Below are 23,821 nucleotides of genomic sequence, written 5' to 3'. Positions count from 1 at the left end.
TTGTCATAGTGCCAGTATCAGGGCCGGTACAAGGCAGGGGCCGAAGGAGCGGGTGCCCTGGGCGCTACCATTTGCGGACAGGAGGGGGGCGCAGGTGAAGTGCCAGCAGTGTACAGCTTCACTGTACCACATTAGCCAAGCGCCACTTGCTGTGCTTGCTGTGCTGAGTGCGCTCCTGCACCCGCCTACACCGTCCACACCAGCCATGTCAGCGCTGCTCCTTCTCTCCCCCTATGAATTTTGTGCCGATTGCGCTCCTGGCTCGGGCTCCCTTTCCTCCTCTGCGTTTCCTCGCCCCCCCCCCCCCATGGAGGATTCATTTGGTTGATACCACCGGCGTGCGCCGTGTGACGTCACGCGGCTCACGCCGGAGGCGAGGTGTGAGGTGAGAGAGGGAGGACTCGCGCAGCCTACAGGGAGCTGTGTCGGCGCGTGAAGAACAAGCCACGAGGAGCCTGCCTTCACTAGCTGCTACTCACACACAGACTGTAAAAAGTAAGAAAATAATGTAATACAAATAACAAACTAATTTTTTTCTTAAAAACGGGGGGGGGGGGGGCGCAGTTTGCCATCTTCGCCCTGGGCACCAAATGGCCTTGTCCCAGCCCTGGCCAGTATGTATGCCCCAGGCCATTGTTCTGACATTTTATTTTAGAGTTTTTAGGTAGTATTCAAATGGGATGTTTTAAGGCTAAAACTTCCCTCTTTTGTCCTCACTTATCCTTGCTCCTTCTGACTTTATGTGAGCAGCCACTAGATGGCACTTGCATTTTTCAAGTCCCTCAAGTCCATAATTAATGCCAGGAAAAGAAAATTGAGCTGTATCAATATGAATTATCGGGCCACAGAGACTGCTCAACTGCTGCCTGTGTGTAATGCTGTCTGCAATCTGCTGGTAAAAAATACCCATACAAAAAAAACATTAATTGGGAAATGTTTACCCCCAGATGCTGGCTACGTACAGGTGCCATACAGTGATCATCTTCATATACACACTGTGGATATACAGTGCATTTGGAAAGCTTTCAGACCGTTACACATTTTTTTTACATTTTCTTATGTTGCGGCCTTGTGCTAAATTAAAACAAAGTTCAAATTTTTCCCCATCATTCTGCACTCAGTACCCCATAATGAGAAAGTGAAAACAGAATGTTCAGAATCTTTGGTCATTTACTGAAAAGCAAAAACTACAATCTAGCATTGATATAGTATTCAGACCCTTTAGCATCTGGGGGTAAACATTTCCCAATTAATGTTTTTTTTGTATGGGTATTTTTTGCCAGCAGATTGCAGACAGCATTACACACAGGTAGCAGTTGAGCAGTCTCTGTGGCGCGATAATTCATATTGATACAGCTCAATTTTCTTTTCCTGGCATTAATTATGGACTTGAGGGACTGGAAAAATGCAAGTGCCATCTAGTGGCTGCTCACATAAAGTCAGAAGGAGCAAGGATAAGTGAGGACAAAAGAGGGAAGTTTTAGCCTTAAAACATCCCATTTGAATACTACCTAAAAACTCTAAAATAAAATGTCAGAACAATGGCCTGGTGCATACATACTGGCACTATGACAATGCTGGTTATAATGCCAAATGCCTGCTAAAATTGCAGTATAACAGCACCTTATTTGAGGGCAACGGTATTTGTGACTTAAAGCTCATTTGGCAGCGGTTACAGCCTCCAGTCTCCTTGGATATGATGCCACAAGATTTTTACATCTGAATTTGGGGATTTTCTAGCATTCTTCTCTGCAGGTCTTCTCAGGTTGGATTGGGACCATCAATGGACATCCACTTTCAGGTCTCTCCAGAGATGTTCGATTGGGTTCAAGTCATGGCTCTGGCTGGACCACTCCAGGACATTCAGAAAGTTTTCCCTAAGCCCTATGTTGATTTGGCTGTGTGCTTAGGGTATTTGTCTTGCTGGAAGTTAAACCTTTGGCCCAGTCTGAGGTCCAGAGCCTACTGGATCAAGTTTTCATTATGAAGATCTCTGTACTTTGCTCCATTTAGCTTTCCCTGAACTCTGACCAGTCTCCCTGTCCTAGTCACTTAAAAACACCCCCACAGCATGATGCTGCCACCACCATGCTTCATCGTAGGGAAGTTACTGGGCAGTGCCAAAGGCTTTTATGTGTCTTTTACTGAGGAGAGGCCAGAGTGACCATTGGGTTCTTGGTCACCTTTCTAACCAAGTCCCTTTCCCTCCAAATACTTAGTTTGGAGGGGTGGCCAGCTTTAGGAAGAGTCCTGGTTATTTCAGACGTCTTCCATTTAAGGGTATGGCTACACAGCGACACCTGTCACTGCCAGGATAGCAAAAAAAACTGCATTGTTGGATTTTTTGTGACTCACACTGCAACCCAATTCATTTGTATGGGATCATTGCCACTAGGCGATCTTGGCTGAGACAGCTTTCGCTGTCAAGCCATGCCTCAAGAATTATGGAGGTCATGGTGCCCTTGGGATCTTTCAGAACAGCAGAATTTTTTTGTACTCTTTTCTAGATCTGTGCCTCCACAAGATCTATGTCGCTGGTCTTAATGAAGCCCTGCACTGGCCGTGGATCCGCCACAGTTATGAAGAGGTGCTGACCTCTACCTAACTTCTGCAGATCCACTGCCACTTCTAAATGTAAGACAACTCCCTTGCTGTCTTACATTTAGACCAATTTCTATGCCTAAAACAGGTGTGGGAAATGGTAAATGAGACTGGCATACTGGCCCGTCCCCTTCTTCACCGCGCCCTCTTTTTTAAATCTGGCAGATTGCGGGGCAAAGGACCTTTTCGCCGCAATCTGCTCCAGAAATACGCTTAATTGCCACCTAGGCGTATTTCTGTTTAATAAATGACCCCCCCACGTCTCTCCAATTAATCAAATTTACCACAGGTGGACTTTCATCAAGGCGCAGAAACATCTTAAATTATTAAAAGAAAGGCGAGGCCCACAGAGCTAAATTTTAAGTGTCTTAGCAAACTTATGTCCATGCAAAAATTTCCTTCGATTCATTCCTCCTAGAAGCATATTCGCGTCATCTCGCGAGACGCGAGATTTCCTGTGAACGCGCGCACACAGGAGCGCGTGTTCACAGGAACTGCAGGTAAACGAGCTGATCTACAGCCTGCCAGCGGCGATCATTCGCTGGCAGGCTGTAGATCCGATTTTTTTAACCCCTGAAAGGTATATTAGACGCTGTTTTGTTAACAGCGTCTAATATACCTGCTACCTGGTCCTCTGGTGGTCCCTTTTGCTTGGATCGACCACCAGAGGACACAGGCATCTCTGTAAAGTAGCACCAAACACCACTACACTACACCCCCCCCTGTCACTTATTAACCCCTGATCACCCCATATTAGACTCCCTGATCACCCCCTGTCATTGATCACCCCCCTGTAAGGCTCCATTCAGACGTCCGTATGTGTTTTGCGGATCCGCAAAACACATTCGGATGTCTGAATGGAACCTTACAGGGGGTGATCAATGACAGGGGGGTGATCACCCCATATAGACTCCCTGATCACCCCCCTGTCATTGATCACCCCCCCTGTAAGGCTCCAGTCAGACGTCCGTATGTGTTTTATGGATCCGCGGATCCGCAAAACACATACGGACGTCTGAATGGAGCCTTACAGGGGGTGATCACCCCATATAGACTCCCTGATCACCCCCCTGTCATTGATCACCCCCCTGTCATTGATCACCCCCCTGTAAGGCTCCATTCAGACGCCCATATGTGTTTTGCGGATCCACGGATCCGCAGAACACGGACACCGCGGATCCGCAAAACACGGCCACCGGCAATGTGCTTTCCGCATTTTGCGGATCCGCACATTGCCAGAACTATATAGAAAATGCCTTTTTTTGTCCGCAATTGCGGACAAGAATAGGACATGTTCTATAGGCTCTACAAAAAACGCAGTGTTCGCCCGATCAGGCCTGATCTTGTGCGCACACTTGCGTTCAGTCCGCCCCACCGCAGTGACAGAATTTTTTTTTTCTGATCACTGCAAAAACACCGTAAAATCGCTGCAGCGCTATAAAAAGATCACTTTTGAGGGATGGCGAGTTCATAGAAGATTTTTATTTTTTTTTTGTCACAAGTTAGCGGAAATTTATCTATTTTTTTATAGTTTTTTTGTTTTTTGTTACAAAGTCCCATATTCCACTAACTTGTGACAAAAAATAAAATCTCACATGAACTCACCATACCCCTTACGGAATCCAAATGCGTAAAAATTTTTAGACATTTATATTCCAGACTTCTTCTCACGCTTTAGGGCCCCTAAAATGCCAGGGCAGTATAAATACCCCACATGTGACCCCATTTTGGAAAGAAGACACCCCAAGGTATTTCATGAGGGGCATCGCGAGTTATACAAAGTTGTCAATTTACAGAGAAATTCCTCTCACCCAGCATGGGTATATGTAAAAATACACCCCAAAACACATTTCCCTACTTCTCCTGAGTACGGCGATCCCACATGTGTGACACTTTTTTTGCAGCCTAGGTGCGTAAAGGGGCCAAAAGTCCAACAAGTACCTTTAGGCTTTACAGGGTTGCTCACAATTTAGCCCCGCCCAAAATGCCAGAACAGTAAACACACCCCACAAATGACCCCATTTCGGAAAGTAGACACCCCAAGGTATTCGCTGAGGGGCATATTGAGTCCATGAAAGATTGAACTTTTTGTCACAAGTTAGGGGAAAGGGAGACTTTGTGAGAAAAAAAAAAAAAAAAAATCAATTTCCGCTAACTTGTGCCAAAAAATAAAAACTTCAATGAACTCGCCATGCCCCTCACGGAATACCTTGGGGTGTCTTCTTTCCAAAATGGGGTCACTTGTGGGGTATTTATTCCGCCCTGGCATTTTAGGGGCCCTAAAGCATGAGAAGAAGTCTGGAATCCAAATGCCCAAAAATGCCCTCCTAAAAGGTGCTCATTGGAATTTGGGCCCCTTTGCGCACCTAGGCTGCAAAAAAGTGTCACACATGTGGTATCGCCGTACTCAGGAGAAGTTGGGCAATGTGTTTTGGGGTGTCTTTTTACATATACCCATGCTGGGTGAGAGAAATATCTCTCTAAAATGGGAAAAGTTGACTTTTACAGAGATATTTCTCTCACCCAACATGGGTATATGTAAAAATACACCCCAAAACACATTGCCCTACTTCTCCTGAGTACGGCGATACCACATGTGTGACACTTTTTTGCAGCCTAGGTGCGCAAAGGGGCCCAAATTCCAAAGAGTATCTTTACGATTTCACAGGGCATTTTTTACGCATTTGGATTCCAGACTTCTTCTCACGCTTTAGGGCCCCTAAAATGCCAGGGCAGTATAAAAACCCCACAAGTGTCACTACCAGAGCTTTGGGACGTTCTCACAGCTCTGTTTCTCCACCCCTGTGATGATGTCACTACTAGAGCTGGGAGGCGTTCTCACTACTCTGTTTACTTCTGGTTTCTTTCACCACAGCTGTCCTTCATGTGTTTGATTTCCCTCTCTTTATATCACCCCTCCTCCTATGATAGGATGTGGATTATAGTTCTCACTTCAGTTGTGGCTCTTGCTTTGGTTTCTTCACTTGTAGCTATCAGTCCACTGGACCTGTGTTCTGCTGCAGCTAGCACTCCGGATTTTGCCAGCCTGTCCTTGGATCCGTCTTCTCTGCGGCTACAACACCTTCAGCTAAGTCTGCAGACATTGTTGTATTCCTGTTTGTTTTCTGACTGGATCTGAGGTGGCCACGGTTCCCTCCATATACTGAGTAGGGCACTGGTGGCCGTGCCCCTTCCACTATTGTAGGGGTTACAGTGGTCATTAGTCTTAGGCACGTGGGCATGCCTCGTTCCACCTTTTGGATCCGGGCATGTGCTTTAGCAGAATAGGGAAAGCGTTGAGGGTCGGACAGGGGTCACCCTTTATCCTCCCTAGTTCTGGGTCCAGTCAGTTGCTCTGTACTGTGAATTACTATCGTTGCTCACATACACTCGTGACATTATAATCCACCAAAACCGTCCTTTTTTGACATGGATCCGCTTTCTGACCTGGTTGACCGCATGCAGGGTCTTTCTTTGGAAGTAGCGGATCTCCGTCAATCTATGACCCAGCTTCAAGCATTGGGCCCTGCTCCGGCTCATGGAGTCTGTTGCGAGCCAAAAGTCTCACTTCCGGAGACGTTCTCCGGGGGCAGTGAGAATTTTGTTCGTTTCAGAGAGGCATGCAAACTCCATTTTTGCTTGTGTCCTCACTCTTCTGGTAATCAAGAGCAGAGGGTGAGGATTGTCATCTCCCTGCTCAGGGGTAATGCTCAGACTTGGGCTTTTTCGCTGCCATCAGGGGATCCCTCCCTTCGATCCGTGGAGGGATTTTTTGTGGCCCTGGGGCAGATTTATGATGACCCGGATCGTGTTGCTCTGGCCGAATCTAACCTACGTGTTTTATGCCAGAACAAACGGTCTGCGGAGCTTTATTGTTCTGAATTTCGGAGATGGGCAGCTGATTCGGGTTGGAATGATGCTGCACTCCGGAGTCAGTTCTGTCATGGTCTCTCGGAGAGATTAAAAGATGCGTTTGCTTTCCATGAGAGACCAACGTCCTTAGAGTCTGCCATGTCATTGGCGGTACGCCTTGACAGGCGTCTAAGAGAAAGAAACGAGACCTCTCTGTCCAGCCATTGTCAGTCTAGGGGCAGTGGTGCGGACTCATTCAGTGTGCAGGAGCCTCATCCTGTCTCGCTCCCCTCTGAGGAGGAGCCCATGCAGCTAGCTCGACTTGCCCCTGATAAAAGAGGATTTAGTCCTCAGAGTATGGTCTGTTTTTGTTGTGGGGGCATAGGTCATTTGGCAAATGTTTGTCCGTCTAGGAGATTCTTGAACCGTACTAAGAGCGATAATAAGAGAAAAATCTCAAAAGGTAAATCATCAAGTTCTGCTTCATCTGCTACTTTGGGCAAAGTTGATGTAGGATTTGATGCTTTTCCTCTGACCTGCAGTTCCCGTTTTCTCCTGTCTGCCAGGGTGGCGCTAGAGAGCAAAGTCATTTCTTGTGAGATTTTTGTCGATAGTGGAGCGGCCGTCAATCTTATTGACACTCAATTTGTAGCCATGCATGGTTTTCAGGTTTGCACATTAGATAAAGATATACCTGTTTTTGCTATTGACTCTGCTCCACTCTCACAGAGATCTCTGAAGGGCATTGTTCACAATATCCGGCTAGCTGTAGGTGACACTCATGTGGAGGATATATCTTGTTTTGTCCTTAACGGATTGCCGTCTCCTCTAGTTTTGGGGTTACCCTGGCTCACTAGACATAACCCCACTATTGATTGGCAAGGAAGGCAAATAAATGAGTGGAGTGATTTTTGTAGAGAGAATTGTCTCACAGCGACTTTTGCAGAGGTGTCTACTAAAACGGTGCCATCATTTCTCTCTGATTTCTCGGACGTGTTTTCCGAGAGCGGTGTTCAGGAGCTACCTCCTCACCGGGAGTTTGACTGTCCCATTAACCTCATTCCCGGCGCCAAGCTGCCAAAAGCACGCCTCTACAATCTCTCACAACCGGAAAGAATCGCAATGCGAACTTACATCTCCGAGAGTCTCGAAAAGGGGCATATTCGTCCCTCAAAGTCACCTGTGGCCGCGGGTTTTTTTTTTGTTAAAAAGAAAGATGGCTCTCTGAGACCTTGCCTAGATTTTAGGGAGCTGAACCGTATCACGATTCGCGATCCCTATCCCCTTCCTCTGATCCCGGACCTCTTCAATCAAATTGTTGGGGCCAAGGTGTTTTCCAAATTGGATTTGAGAGGCGCGTACAACCTGGTCAGGGTCAGAGAGGGGGATGAATGGAAAACGGCCTTTAATACCCCTGACGGGCATTTCGAGAATCTCGTTATGCCTTTCGGCCTGATGAATGCTCCGGCCGTCTTTCAGCATTTTGTTAATAGTATTTTCTATCATTTAATGGGGAAATTCGTATTGGTATATCTTGATGATATTTTGATTTTTTCCCCTGATGTTCAGACCCATCAGGATCATCTTTTTCAGGTTCTGCAGATTCTGCGGGAAAATAAATTGTACGCCAAGCTGGAGAAATGTCTTTTTATGGTATCGGAGATTCAATTTCTGGGTTTTCTCCTCTCTGCTTCTGGTTTTCGCATGGATCCCGAGAAGGTCCGTGCTGTACTTGAGTGGGAGCTTCCTGAGAATCAGAAGGCATTGATGCGCTTTCTGGGTTTTGCGAACTATTACAGAAAGTTCATTTTGAATTATTCCTCTGTTGTCAAACCCCTCACTGACATGACAAAGAAGGGGGCGGATTTTTCCTCTTGGTCGGAGGAGGCGCTTGCAGCCTTTTCTAAGATTAAAGAGAATTTTGCGTCTGCTCCCGTCTTGGTGCATCCCGATGTTTCCTTACCTTTTATTGTTGAGGTGGATGCTTCCGAGGTGGGTGTGGGTGCGGTTTTGTCCCAGGGCCCTTCCCCTGCCAAGTGGCGACCCTGTGCCGAATGAACACAGGCGCGCGATTTTTGAAATGCCGACTGGGCTGGCCGGAGGAGGAGATCCCGGCTGGCCCTGTCAATCAACACGACGAGGGGGCGGTTTTCTGCAGCTGCTACCAGCAAGTAGCCGCCCTACTTGCTGGTAGAGACCTAATTTACATATTATAAAATTTCGTTTTTAGAAGAAACTGCTGAATCAAAGTAAGTAAGACCATTATATTTTCATATACCGCAGTATAAGTAATTTAACTAGCCCAAAAAAAAAAATGACTTTAGTGGGGTGACAGAAGCCCTTTAAGTGCAGGGAGCCGGTGGTCGTGTCCCCTCACTATTATAGGGTTTTTAGGTGTCACACAGTCTAGGTACGAGGGCATGCAATCGTCTACCTCTGAGACCCTTGTATGTGAGCTTTTAGGGTTTTATAGGGGTCACCTTTATGCTCCTTAGTTTGGGATCAAGCCAGTCGGATGTTTATCCATAACTTCCAGCTATCTGCAACATCATCCTTGACATTATAAACCGCCATAACCGTCTTAAGCATGGATCCGGTTTCAGCCTTGATTGACCGCATGCAGGGTCTTTAACTGTAGGTAGCAGATCTCCGTAAAACTGTGTCTCAGTTTCAGGTGACCGGTTCTGCTTGCGTTCATGGAGTTTGTTCCGAGCCTAAGATCTCGCTTCCGGATACGTTCTCCGGGGGTAGTGAGAATTATGTTCGCTTGAGAGAGGCTTGCAAACTCCATTTTCGCCTACTTCCCCATTCCTCTGGTGATGAGGAGCAGAGGGTGGGGATCATCATCTCGCTGCTCAGGGATAACGCTCAGTCTTGGGCCTTTTCGCTGCCTGTGGGGGCACGGCCCCTCCGATCGGTGGATGAATTTTCTGTAGCCCTGGGGCAGATATATGATGACCCGGATCGTATTGCTCTGGCTGAATCTAAACTGCATCTTTTATTCCAGAGTAAACAGTCCGCAGAGATATATTGTTCTGAATTTCGGAGATGGGCAGCTGATACTGGTTAGAACGATGCTGCATTCCAAAGTCAATTTTGCCATGGTCTTTCGGAGAGATTAAAAGATGCATTTGCTTTTCATGAGAGACCTGCCTCTTTGGAGTCTGCCATGTCTCTAGCTGTTCGTATTGACAGGCGTCTTAGAGAGAGAGGAGAGACCACTCCTTCCTGTCACATTCAGTCCAAGGACAGGACTCATTCAGTGCGCAGGGGCCTCAGTCTCTCTCAATCCCCTCTGAGCAGGAGGCCATGCAGCTGGGTTTGTTTGCCTCTGATAGTAGAGGATTCAGCTCTCAGAGGAGGGTTTGTTTCTGTTGTGGGGGTATAAATCATTTGGCTAATGTTTGCCCCTCTAGGAGATTCAGGGAGTTTTCTGAGGGTAATAAAGAAACAAAAAGAAAAAAACCCTCTATAAACTTTCCATTTGCTACTATTGGCAAGGTTGATGCGGAAATTAAAGGTTTGCAGTTTGCTTGTATTTCCCGTTTTGTCCTACCTGCCAGGGTGGCGTTAGATAGCAAGAACATTGTGAGATTTTTGTAGATAGTGGAGCAGCTGTCAATCTCATTGATAAGCAATTTGCTATAACACATGGTTTCCAGGTATGCACTTTGGAAAAGGATATACATGTTTTTGCTATCGATTTCGCTCCACTTTCTCAAAAATCTTTAAAGGGCATAGTTCACAATATCCGTTTGACTGTGGGTGATGCTCATGTTGAGGATATGTCATGTTTCGTCCTAAGCGGATTACCTTCTCCTCTAGTGTTGGGGCTACCCTGGCTCACTAAACATAACCCCACCATTGATTGGCAAGCAAGGCAAATAAATGGTTGGAGTGACTTTTGCAGAGAGAATTGCCTCACCGGGTCTCTTTCAGAGGTTTCTACCAAGACTGTACCATCTTTTCTCTCTGAGTTTTTCGGATGTGTTTTCCTAGAGTGGTGTCCAGGAGCTGCCCCCTCACCGGGGGTACGATTGCCCTATTAATCTCATCCCAGCCGCCAAGCTGCCAAATCACGTTTATACAACCTGAAAGAGTCGCTATGCGTACTTATATCTCTGAGAGCCTGAGAAAGGGACACATCCGACCCTCGAAGTCACCTGTTGCCGCTGTTTTTTTTTTGTTAAGAAAAAAGATGGTTCTTTAAGACCTTGTCTGGATTTCAGGGAGCTGAACTGTATAACAATTCGTGACCCATATCTGCTTCCTCTGATCCCGGACCTGTTTAACCAGATTGTTGGGGCTAAAATTTTTTCTAAGTTGGATTTAAGAGGGGCATACAACCTAGTCAGGGTCAGGGAAGGGGACGAATGGAAGACGGCCTTCAATACCCCTGAGGGTCATTTCGAGAATTTGGTTATGCCCTTTGTTTTGATGAATGCTCCAGCCGTCTTTCAACATTTTGTGAACAGCATTTTTTATCATTTAATGGCAAAATTTGTACTGGTGTATCTAGATGACATTTCGATTTTTTTCTCCTGATTTCAAAACTCATAGGGACCACCTACGTCAGGTCTTGCTCATTCTGCGGGAGAATAAATTGTACGCTAAACTGGAAAAATGTGTGTTTGCAGTTCCGGAGATTCAATTTCTTGGTTTTCTTCTCTCCGCTTCTGGTTTTCGCATGGACCCTGAGAAGGTCCGAGCTTCCTGAGAATCAGAAGGCGCTGATGCGGTTTTTGGGTTTTGCCAATTATTACAGAAAGTTCATTTTGAATTATTCCTCTGTTGTTAAGCCACTCACTGATATGACTAAAAAGGGGGTAGATTTTTCCTCCTGGTCGGTAGATGCGCTTAAGGCCTTTTCTAGTATCAAAGAGAGTTTTGCTTCCGCTCCCATTTTGGTACAACCTGATGTCTCTCTACCTTTTATTGTTGAGGTGGACGCTTCTGAGGTGGGTGTGGGTGCGGTCTTATCTCAGGGTCCTTCTCCTGCCAAATGGCGACCGTGTGCCTTTTTCTCAAGGAAACTCTCCTCCGCAGAGAGAAATTACGATGTGAAAGATAGGGAGTTGTTGGCCATCAAATTAGCTTTTGCGGAATGGCGCCATTGGCTAGAGGGAGCCAGACACCCTATTACCGTGTTTACCGACCATAAGAATCTGGCCTACTTGGAATCAGCCAAGCGTCTGAACCCGAGACAGGCCAGATGGTCTTTATTCTTTTCTAGGTTTAATTTTGTTGTCACATTCCGCCCTGGGGTTAAAAATGCAAAGGTGGATGCCCTGTCACGTTGTTTTCCGGGAGGGGGGAACTTTGAAGACCCGGGTCCCATTTTGGCTGAAGGGGTGGTCGTCTCTGCTCTTTATCCTGATTTGGAGGCAGAGGTTCAGGCAGCCCAGGCAGAGGCTCCTGATCTTTGTCCTCCTGGGAGGTTGTTTGTGCCTCTTGCTTTACGACACAAGGTTTTTAAGGAGCACCATGATACTGTCCTTGCTGGACACCCGGGGAGTAGAGCCACAGTAGATCTCATTGCTCAGAGATTCTGGTGGCCGGCTCTTCGTAAGTCGGTTGAGGGTTTTGTGGCAGCCTGCGAGACCTGCGCTCGTGCCAAGGTCCCTCATTCACGGCCATCGGGTTCTCTCCTCCCGTTACCCATTCCTTCCCGTCCTTGGACGCATCTGTCCATGGACTTCATTACGGACCTACCTCGTTCCTCGGGGAAGACTGTGATTCTGGTGGTAGTCGACCGTTTTAAATGGCGCATTTCATTCACTTTCCTGGGTTACCCAATGCTAAGACGTTGGCGCAAGCGTTTGTTGATCACATTGTTAAATTGCATGGCATTCTTTCAGACATTGTTTCTGATAGGGGCACGCAATTTGTTTCCAGATTCTGGAAGGCCTTCTGTTCTCGCTTGGGGATTCAGTTGTCATTTTCTTCTTCTTTTCACCCGCAGTCGAATGGTCAGACCGAACGCGTCAATCAGAATCAGAGACATATCTGCTCTGTTTTGTGGTCGGAGAATCAGGAGGATTGGAATTCTTTTTTTGTCCCTTGCTGAGTTTGCTTTAACCCCTTAAGGACTTAGGGTGTACCGGTACGCCCTATTTCCCGAATCCTTAAGGACTCAGGGCGTACCGGTACGTCCTAAGTTTAAATCGCGATTGCGGCGCCGCAGGGGTTAATCCGAATCATTCAGCCGGCATCCTGTCACAATGCCAGGGGGGGGTCATGTGACCCCCCCCCCCCCTGTATCAGCGATCGCCGCAAACCGCAGGTCAATTCAGACCTGTGGTTTGCGGCTTTTACCTGCGGTTGCGGCGGGTGTCTGCGGTGCCATCAGGTCCCCATGAGGCTGTGGGGGGAACCCAATGGCATGGAAGGCAGCACGATGTCTAAGGAAGGCATCGCGCTGCCTTCCGGTGACGAGCCTGTGAGTTCCAGCCCCCTGGATCTCACAGGCAGGAAGCTGTATGAGTAATACACACAGTATTACTCATACAGCCAATGCATTCCAATACAGAAGTATTGGAATGCATTGTAAAGGAATATACCCCTCAAAGTTCAAGTCCCAAAGTGGGACAAAAAATAAAGTGAAAAAAAAAGTTGAAAAAATAAAGTTTCCCCCCCCAAAAAATGTAAGTTTCAAGTAAAAATAAACAAAAACGTCATTTTCCCCAAATAAAGCTAAAAAAAATTGGTAATGAATAGGGGGAAAAAAAAGTATACATATTAGGTATCGCCGCGTCCGTATCGACCGGCTCTATAAACATATCACATGACCTAACCCCTCAGATGAACACCGTAAAAAATAAAAAATAAAAACTGTGCTAAATAAACCATTTTTTTGTCACCTTACATCACAAAAAGTACAACAGCAAGCGATCAAAAAGGTGTTTGCCCACCAAAATAGTACCAATCTAACCATCACCTCATCCCGCAAAAAATTAGCCCCTACCTGAGACAATCCCCTAAAAAATAAAAAAACTATGGCTCAGAATATGGAGACACTAAAACATAATTTTTTTGTTTGAAAAAAGCTGTTATAGTGTAAAACTTAAATAAATAAAAAAAAGTATACGGTACATATTTGGTATCGCCGTGTTCGTATCGATCGGCTCTATAAAAATATCACATGAACTAACCTCTCAGATGAACACCGTAAAAAATTAAAAATTAAAACTGTGCTAAATAAACAAATTTTTGTCAACTTACATCACAAAAAGTGTAATAGCAAGCGATCAAAAAGTCATATGCACCCCAAAATATTGCCAATCAAGCCGTCATCTCATCCCGCAAAAAATGAGACCCTAACTAAGATAATCGCCCAAAAACTGAAAAATCTATGGCTCTCAGAATATGGAGACACTAAAACATGATTTTTTTTTGTTTCAAAAATTATATTATTGTGTAAAACTTACATAAATAAAAAAAAGTATACATATTGGGTATCGCCGCGTCCGTATCGACCGGCTCTATAAAAATATCACATGACCTAACCCCTCAGATGAACACCGTAAAAAATGTAAAATAAAAACTGTGCTAAATAAACCATTTTTTGTCACCTTACATCACAAAAAGTGTAACAGCAAGCGATCAAAAAGTCACACGCACCCCAAAATAGTGCCAATGAAACCGTCATCTCATCCCGCAAAAATCATACCCTACCCAAGGTAATCGCCCAAAAACTGAAAAAATTATGGCTCTCAGACTATGGAAACACTAAAACATGATATTTTTTGCTTCAAAAATGAAATCATTGTGTAAAACTTACATAAATAAAAAAAAGTATACATATTAGGTATCGCCGCTTCTGTATCGACTGGCTCTATAAAAATATCACATGACCTAACCCCTCAAAAGAATGTTGTAAATAACAAAAAATAAAAACGGTGCCAAAACAGCTATTTCTTGTTATCTTGCCTCACAAAAAGTGTAATATAGAGCAACCAAAAATCATATGTACTCTAAAATAGTACCAACAATACTGCCACCCTATCCCGTAGTTTCTAAAATGGGGCCACTTTTTCGGAGTTTCTACTCTAGGGGTGCATCAGGGGGGCTTCAAATGGGACATGGTGTCCAAAAAACCAGTCCAGCAATATCTGCCTTCCAAAAACCATATGGCATTCCTTTCCTTCTGCGCCCTGCCGTGTGCCCGTACAGCTGTTTACGACCACATATGGGGTGCTTCTGTAAACTACAGAATCAGGGCTATATATTGAGTTTTGTTTGGCTGTTAACCCTTGCCTTGTTACTGGGAAAAATGGATTAAAATGGAAAATTTGCCAAAAAATTGAAATTCTGAAATTTAATCTCCATTTGCAAATAACTCTTGTGGAACACCTAAAGGGTTAACGACGTTTGTAAAATCTGTTTTGAATACCTCGAGGGGTGTAGTTTCTTAGATGGGGTCAATTTTATGGAGTTTCTACTCTAGGGTTGCATCAGGGGGGCTTCAAATGGGACATGGTGTCAAAAAAAAACTGTCCAGCAAAACCTGCCTTCCAAAAACCGTATGGCATTCCTTTCCTTCTGCACCCTGCCGTGTGCTCGTACAGCGGTTTACGGCCACATATGGGGTGTTTCTGTAAACTACAGAATCAGGGCCATAAATATAGAGTTTTGTTTGGCTGTTAACCCTTGCTTTGTAACCGGAAAAAAATTATTAAAATGGAAAATCTGCCAAAAAAGTTAAATTTTGAAATTGTATCTCTATTTTCCATTAATTCTTGTGGAACACCTAAAGGGTTAAGGACATTTGTAAAATCAGTTTTGAATACCTTGAGGGGTGTAGTTTCTTACATGGGGTCACTTTTATGGAGTTTCTACTCTAGGGGTGCATCAGGGGGCTTCAAATGGGACATGGGTGTAAAAAAAAACAGTCCAGCAAAATCTGCCTTCTAAAAACCGTATGGCATTCCTTTCCTTCTGCGCCCTGCCATGTGCCCGTACAGTGGTTTACGACCACATATGGGGTGTTTCTGTAAACTACAGAATCAGGGCCATAAATATTGAGTTTGGTTTGGCTGTTAACCCTTGCTTTGTAACCGGAAAAAAATTATTAAAATGGAAAATCTGCCAAAAAAGCCAAATTTGGAAAATGTATCTCTATTTTTCATTAATTCTTGTGGAACACCTAAAGGGTTAACAACGTTTGTAAAATCAGTTTTGAATACCTTGAGGGGTGTAGTTTCTTAGATGGGGTCACTTTTACGGAGTTTCTACTCTAGGGGTGCATCAGGGGGCTTCAAATGGGACATGGGTGTCAAATAAAACAGTCCAGCAAAATCTGCCTTCCAAAAACCGTATGGCATTCCTTTCCTGCTGCGCCCTGCCGTGTGCCCATACAGCGGTTTACGACCACATATGGGGTGTTTCTGTAAACTACAGAATCAGGGCCATAAATATTGAGTTTGGTTTGGCTGTTAACCCTTGCTTTGTAACTGGAAAAAAAATATTAAAATGGAAAATCTGCCAAAAAAGTGAAATTTTTTAATTGTATCTCTATTTTCCATTAATTCTTATGGAACACCTAAAGGGTTAACAAAGTTTGTAAAAATCAGTTTTGAATACCTTGAGGGGTTTAGTTTATAGAATGGGGTCAATTTTGGGTAGTTTCTATTATGTAAGTGCTTCTAAACTTCTAAGCCTTGTAACATCCCCAAAAAATAAAATATCATTTCCAAAATGATCCAAACATGAAGTAGGCATATGTGGAATGTAAAGTAATAACTATTTTTGGAGGTATTACTATGTATTATAGAAGTAGAGAAATTGAAACTTGGAAATTTGCAATTTTTTTATGGCTTTCCATAGGTCTCATCCTGAGAAGGTGGGTTTTGAGTGTCCGGAGTCCACCCGTAGAGGGAGGGGTACTGTCACCGCCACTTCTGTGAGAAGGTCTGGCAGACGTCCTTTTCTACCTCTTGCATGATGTTCTTTGTTTTGGTTTCACTTTGTCATCTCATTTCCTTCTCCCAGGTGTCACCTATTTAGACTAATCCTCTTTCCTTTATATTCCCTCCCATACTGCCTCACTTTGCGTTTTATACTACTCCCTGGATTGAAGTGTTCACTGCTGGAGACTTTTGTTGCTGCTTGTTCAGATAAGTCCTTTCATGTATTGTGTTTCCTTGCTGGCTTAATTCTAAGTGACCCTGACTCCCTCCGTAATAAGTGCAGGGAGCCGGTGGTCATGTCCCCTCACTATTATAGGGTTTTCAGGTGTCACACAGTCTAGGTACGAGGGCATGCAATCGTCTACCTCTGAGACCCTTGTATGTGCTTAGCAGTCAGGGTGAGCTCTTAGGGTTTTATAGGGGTCACCTTTATGCTCCTTAGTTTGGGATCAAGCCAGTCGGATGTTTATCCATAACTTCCAGCTATCTGCAACATCATCCGTGACACCAACCGATAGTTGGTGTAAAGTTAGATAAATGCCTAGCCGTCTGTATACCAAGTTTATCATTTAGCATTAGCCACTGTGCATGTCCAGATAACCTGTCTACGTTTATGGTGTCTACAGGATTAGTAAATCTGCCTCACTATTTACTGTCTCTGTATGACATGTATGGGACCACACTCCTTCTAATAAATGCAGAACAATTAGTGGTCAGTTGATGATTGGGGATTTTCTGATGAGCCATAGGTGAGGTGGTCCACTCATGGATCAGCACCCACCAATAACCACACCCTCATCAAATAAGATGTAGTGAGGAAATCAAAGCTCTCATATATTGTTTCTACACAGGGGTTCTTTATTGTTAGTGCCTACCCCTGGATTACTGTAATATCACAAAACTGTTAAGCTCAGATGAGTTGCTTTGAAACAACAAGTGGAAAAACTACTGTGACATCATAAGTGGTGTTTAGTCAGAATGATGGTGTGACATCATAACTGTTACAGTCAAGTAACTGCTGTGACATCACACCTGTGGTTCATTTGGTAACTGCTGTGACATAAAAACTTTTTCAGTCAAGTAAGATACTGTGACATCACAAGTGGCTTTCAGTCAGATACACTGCTGAAACATCACAAGTGGTGATCAGTCAAGAAAACTGGGGTGACAAGTGAGTTTCAAAAATGCAAGGTGTTGTGACAGATAAACTCAGGATCGGACATATCCTATGTACCATCAAATGTAGCGGTTGTTCTTGCATAATGTGTTCTTGCACAGGTCCCCTCTGTTTTTGGTGCTCTCCTATTTGGATTACTTTAGACACCTGACTTTCATGCTGAAAATTAATGTTATAACTATGGAATAGTTCCAGTCATGATATACATTAGTCTTCTGATTAAGGCTGCATGTACAAGGTTGTGTCCGTTTTTCAATCTGCAAAAATGGATCAGCAAAATATGGAGAGCTTCCATGTACATTCTGTATTTTTCTCACTCCAGTCAATAGAAAGGGCTACTCTCATCTGTAAATACAAACAAGGATAGGACCTGCTCTATAATTTGCAGGTTGTTCACACTGAATGCATGAAAAAAATGAGTATACAGTATGTGTGGCCCATAGAAATAAATGGGTCAGTGTGCTATCCTTAAAAAAAAAACCAAAAAAACGGATAGAACAGTGAAAAAAAATACAGTCATGTGCATGAGCCTTAAGGGCTAAGAAAACAATAGGTTTGCATAATTGTACTACTTACCTCCTGAATTATTAAACCCGTAATATACAGGAGACTCCTTTAGTCTTTTTTCAGCTGTCACTGTCAGTAGAATATTACAAAAACTCACAAGTACTGGGTTAGTGTGATAGTGGTCCACATATATCATTCCAATCCATGTTTTGTAGCCTTGAAAAAAACATAAAACAAAATTAGTTTGTCAGTATTATTTCACATATTGCTGCATATCACTTTCACCAATTTAGCCAAACTTCTTTGGATTCTATGCTACTATTGGGATCTTATCACTAGGGGCAGGGAAGGTGTAGGCAGAGTAGGTGGCAATGAAAGAAGTGGGGGGCTGGAGGTTAGAGACATACTTTGCTTTCAAGTTTCTTTGTACAGTTCACTAGACAAAGAGGGATTTACTATAACTTGCGCCAGAAACCGGCATAAGTTACAGTATATCTGAAGTCTACGCCAGTTCCTAGCTAGTATAAACTTCAGTTTTTGGCGCATTGACTGCCAGAGATGCAACTAATTTATTGTGGTGCCTCTTAATAAAATACCAGTATCTCACTCAAGTGCAGGGAGATCAAGACTGGCATATGGGTACGCCAGTCTTAATAAATTTGTCAGAATGGCTGGTTATGTGCCAGGGTTTGATTGCTTCCCTTGAGTGATTTTGTGTGGTGCCTACAGATATGTAGTTGGGTGGCTAGCAGACACAGCATTTAAAAACTCAAATATGCAAAGGAATGGAGCAAAAAGGGGGGGACTACGTATTATAAATAAAAAGGCCATGTGGCTTGATGTAGAATATTGATGACCTATCCTCAGGTTAGGTTATCATTATCTGATTGGATCTGACTCCCGCCACCTCCGTCGATCTGCTGTTTGAAGAGGCAGAGTGTGGCAACTTCTTCCGCTGTGATGTCAGGTTCATCGGTTAGGTGGCCTATCTGCAGCTCATTCCTATTCAAGTGAATGGGCCTGATCTGCAATACCAATCACAGCCACTATACAATGTACCACCAGAGTTCCACGGCTTCTTAAAACTTCTGATTGGTGGGGGTGCCAGGAATCGAATCTCCACTGCTTAGATATTGATGACCTGAGGATAGGTCAACAATATTGTACTGACCTTCAGAGACCATGAGGGCACATTCTATAATCCCTGCTTTGGGCAATAAAAGGGCATGATCCTTCCTACTTGTGTTCTGAATACAGCATACTGGTATAATACCAACTACCCACAGTAAATCTCTTACCCATGTCTGCTGACTCATATCCACGTTGTAATAGTGTCCTATCAATCCTCGCAATTAACCAACTTCCCAAAATCAGGGCAGAAAAAAGGCGGGACAGACAGGCTCCCAAGCCAAGAATCACATTGTAGAAGAAGAAAAAGTAATTAAAATTATGAAAAGCCTTCCTAAAAAGTAAAAAAAAACAACAGAAGCTTAATAAAACATACTACTTAAAAAATGAAACTTGCATTTTGTCTGCTACGTTAAAGAGTTTGTCTCACTTCGGCAAATGGCATTTATCATGTAGAGAAAGTTAATACAAGACACTTACTAATGTATTGTGCTGTTCATATTGCTTCTTTGTTGGCTGGATTCATTTTTCCATAGCAAGTAAGTGCCTTATGTTAACTCTGTCTACATGATAAATGCCATTTGCTGAAGTGATATAACTCTTTTAAAGTCAATGTTTCACAACTATCTTCTTCTAAGCTGTAAACATGAGCTGCACCTGGACAGTAAATTACTTATATGGTGACTTATATATGACAGTAAATGACTTATATTGTGACCATGCCATTTTAAATGTGCATAAGGATTGTGAGTACTGAGAAGGAGCTGTCCTCATTACCAAAGTTCTAAGAGTAATTTTTGTTATAAATGTTTATTTAAAAAAAATTAGGACTTTTTCATAAATCAGCTTAGAAGGTTGTTTAGGAGAGGGAAGATAAGGACTGCAGACTTAGCAATCCTAAGTCTGTCGCACTTTACTGTAAGCAACATTCCGCAGCCAGTTGAGTATTGGAATACATAGAGGCTGCAGAAAGCAAATGGTTCAAAATATAAACATATAGAGGGTCATTTATAAAGACCGACATATAACCCCTATAGCTGGCGGTGGATCCGCCGAAGTTATGAAGAAGCTTAGGTCTCTACATAAGTTCGGCATAGCCAGCGCCAGTCAAAATGTAAGCCAGCTTTCTTGCTGGCTTACATTTGGACCATTTTCTACACCTGAAACAGGAGTAGAAAATGATAAATAAAATGGGCCTAACGGTCCGGCCCCTTCCCCACCCACGGCATGCCCACTTTTTTAGACTTGGCATGAGCAGGGAAAAGTCGTAGATTGAGGTGCAAACAAAGAAGTACGCCTAATATGGCTGTATTTCTGGATAGTAAATGACCCCTATACTATTATAAAAATGATAAACTGTAATCTAATGGTATCCATGTGCCTCACAGACCTGGTGGGGCATCACAAAAATGGATCGTTTCAACTATTTATTGTGTCTGCATCACTTGACTCATATTCTATGCCATCTTCTTGTGCTTTTGTGTATACATACAGTATATACAGTGCCTTGCAAAAGTATTCATCCCCTTGACTTTTCGTATTTTGTTACATTACAGCCTTAAGTTCAATGTTTTTTTTAATCTGAATTTTATGTGATGGATCAGAACACAATAGTCTAAGTTGGTGAAGTAAAATAAGAAAAATATATAAATAAAACTATTGTTTAGAAATAGAAAACAGAAAATTGGCATGTCCATATGTATTCACCCCCTTTGTTAGGAAGACCATAAAAAGCTCTGGTGCAACCAATTACCTTCAAAAGTCACATAATTAGTGAAATGATGTCCACGTAGGTGCAATCTAAGTGTTACATGATCTGTCATTACATATACACACCTTTTTTGAAAGGCCCCAGAGGCTGCAACACCTAAGCAAGAGGCATCACTAAAAAAACACTGCCATGAAGACCAAGGAGCTCTCCAAACAAGTAAGGGACAATGTTGTTGAGAAGTACAAGTCAGGGTTAGGTTATAAAAAAATATCCAAATCTTTGATGATCCCCAGGAGCACCATCAAATCTATCATAACCAAATGGAAAGAACATGGCACAACAGCAAACCTGCCAAGAGATGGCCGCCCACCAAAACTCACGGACTGGGCAAGGAGAGCATTAATCAGACAGGTAGCACAAAGACCTAAGGTAACCCTGGAGGAGTTGCAGAATTCTATAGCAGAGACTGGAGTATCTGTACATAGAACAATAAGCCGTACGCTGCATAGAGTTGGGCTTTATGGCAGAGTGGCCAGAAGAAATCCATTACTTTCAGCTAAAAACAAAAAGGCACGTTGTGAGTTTGCGAAAAGGCATGTGGGAGACTCCCAAAATGTATGGAGGAAGGTGCTCTGGTCTGATGAGACTAAAATTAAACTTTTCAGCCATCAAAGAAAAGCTATGTTTGGAGCAAACCCAACACATCACATCACCCAAAGAACATCATCCCCACAGTGGTTGCAGCATCATGCTGTGGGGATGTTTTTCAGCGGCCGGGTCTGGGAAACTGGTCAGAGTTGAGGGAAAGATGGATGGTGCTAAATACAGGGATATTCTTGAGCAAAACCTGTACCACTCTGTGCGTGATTTGAGGCTAGGATGGAGGTCCACCTTCCAGCAGGACAATGACCCCAAACACACTGCTAAAGCAACATTCAAGTGGTTTAAGGGGTAACATGTAAATGTGTTGGAATGGCCTAGTCAAAGCCCAGATCTCAATCCAATAGAAAATCTGTGGTCAGACTTAAAGGGTTTCTATCACTTCGTTTCACCTATTTAGCTTTCAGACACTAGCGATCCGCTAGTGTCTGCTTTATCTAACCATCCTAATATAAGAGCTTATTGTCCTGCCGTTTAGCTAAAAAAATAACTTATATAGATATGCAAATGAGCCTCTAGGTGCTATGGGGGCGTGATTAGCACCTAGAGGCTCCGTCTACCTTAACAAACTGCCGCCGCCCAGCGCGTCCCTCCAGCCCGCCCATCTCCAGCTGAAGCGATCCTCTCCGTGCGCGTCTCTGTTCTGCGCATGCGCAGTAAATGTCTGATCGCTTCCCTGCTCAGACATCTCCACTGCGCCTGTTCCTCGGAGCACTATGACGTCATCGGCGCAGGCGCAGTGGAGATGTCTGAGCAGGGAAGCGATCAGACATTCACTGCGCATGCGCCGAATACGAGGAGCATCGCATTCCGGAGGAGATGGGCGGGCTGGAGGGACGCGCTGGGCGGCGGCAGTTTGTTAAGGTAGACGGAGCCTCTAGGTGCTAATCACGCCCCCATAGCACCTAGAGGCTCATTTGCATATCTATATAAGTTATTTTTTTAGCTAAACGGCAGGACAATAAGCTCTTATATTAGGATGGTTAGATAAAGCAGACACTAGCGGATCGCTAGTGTCTGAAAGCTAAATAGGTGAAACGAAGTGATAGAAACCCTTTAAAGATTGCTGTTCACAAGCTCAACCCATCCAACTTGAAGAAGCTGGAGCAGTTTGCAAGGAGGAATGGGCAAAAATCCCAGTGGTAAGATGTGGCAAGCTCATAGAGACTTATCCAAAGCGACTTGGAGCTGTGATTGCAGCAAAAGGTGGCTCTATTGACTTTAGGGGGGTGAATAGTTATGCACATTGACTTTTTCTGTTTTTGTCCTATTTGTTGTTTGATTGACAATAATAAAAAAAAAACCATCTTCAAAGTTGTGGGTATGTTCTGTAAATTAAGTTATGCAAATCCTAAAACAATCCATGTTAATTCCAGGTTGTGAGGCACCAAAATATGAAAAAAGTCAAGGGGAGTGAATACTTTTGCAAAGCACTGTAACTGTTTAGTTTTAAGTAAAGCCCTGCCTGTTGAAAAAAGTTAAGCAGTCTCGAAAGTTTTTGAGTGGTCACCACATGTTTTATTTTACAGTATGTATACTTTTTAACTCGTTGAGTCCCAGCGCTGTACATGTATGGTGGAAGAAGGGGTTTCAAACCAAACAGCAGAGGCCTGGGGCTAATGTCTGCGACCAGCGATAACACCAAGCACAGACATTTAACCCTTTAGATGCCGCAATCAAATGAAAAGCTGAAAACCCAGAAGAATGCACTTCTGGGTCGGGAACGGCTCCTCCACTTGGCGATCAGAGGATCCATTCCTTAGCTCTGATGCGCTGGGTCTCTGTGAAGAGATGCAGCATATCAGAGCTGTGGTTACTATGAAGGCCTGCAGGTGGCACGTTCAGGTGTTTTTTTTGCAGTTTTTTAAGCTAAAACCAGGAGTGGATTCAAAAAAGAGAAGTTGTATCTGTATACTTTCTCTCCTTTTATGATCCACTCCTGATTTTGGCTTCCAAGGCTGCCTAAAAAACCTGAACGTGTGGCTGTACCCTAACTCAGTCGAGTGACCTAGACAGATCCTGCGTCCAGAAAAAGTGCAGACCTTTTTTTTTCTAATACCATGCAAGCCCCTCAAAGACCCATCAATCTCTCAAAAAATAAAAAAGTTGAAACCACACAATAAAAATAATAATAATCGATATTACCTGTTATTTAGAGCTAACGGTTTCTGCTTATCCGTGGGAGATATTTTCTTCTGCAGAAAGAATTTACTGGCGAACAAGACTTGCAATATCATTAGTGAAATAACAACTGCAATTGTGAGCCTTAAAAACAAA

At 43.8% G+C, this 23,821-nt stretch overlaps 1 protein-coding gene across 3 annotated transcripts in view; it reads right to left on the bottom strand.

The window, feature by feature from the left end:
* LOC120989283 (stimulated by retinoic acid gene 6 protein-like) overlaps positions 1-23,821 on the bottom strand; it is a 173,371-nt gene that overhangs the window by 5,342 nt on the left and 144,208 nt on the right. For all 3 annotated transcript variants that reach the window (XM_040417282.1, XM_040417279.1, XM_040417280.1), the window contains exons 15-17: positions 23,690-23,809; positions 19,344-19,507; positions 18,115-18,261 (exon numbers count right to left, since the gene is read on the bottom strand). In XM_040417282.1, the coding sequence (XP_040273216.1) occupies positions 18,115-18,261; positions 19,344-19,507; positions 23,690-23,809 (431 nt within the window). The remainder of the gene's footprint in view (positions 1-18,114; positions 18,262-19,343; positions 19,508-23,689; positions 23,810-23,821) is intronic.

This window comes from Bufo bufo, chromosome 2 (assembly GCF_905171765.1).
Source record: "Bufo bufo chromosome 2, aBufBuf1.1, whole genome shotgun sequence".
Taxonomy (NCBI): Eukaryota; Metazoa; Chordata; class Amphibia; order Anura; family Bufonidae; genus Bufo; species Bufo bufo.
The sequence above is the reverse complement of the archived record's forward strand: the minus strand, read 5'-3'. Positions and strand labels throughout refer to the sequence as shown.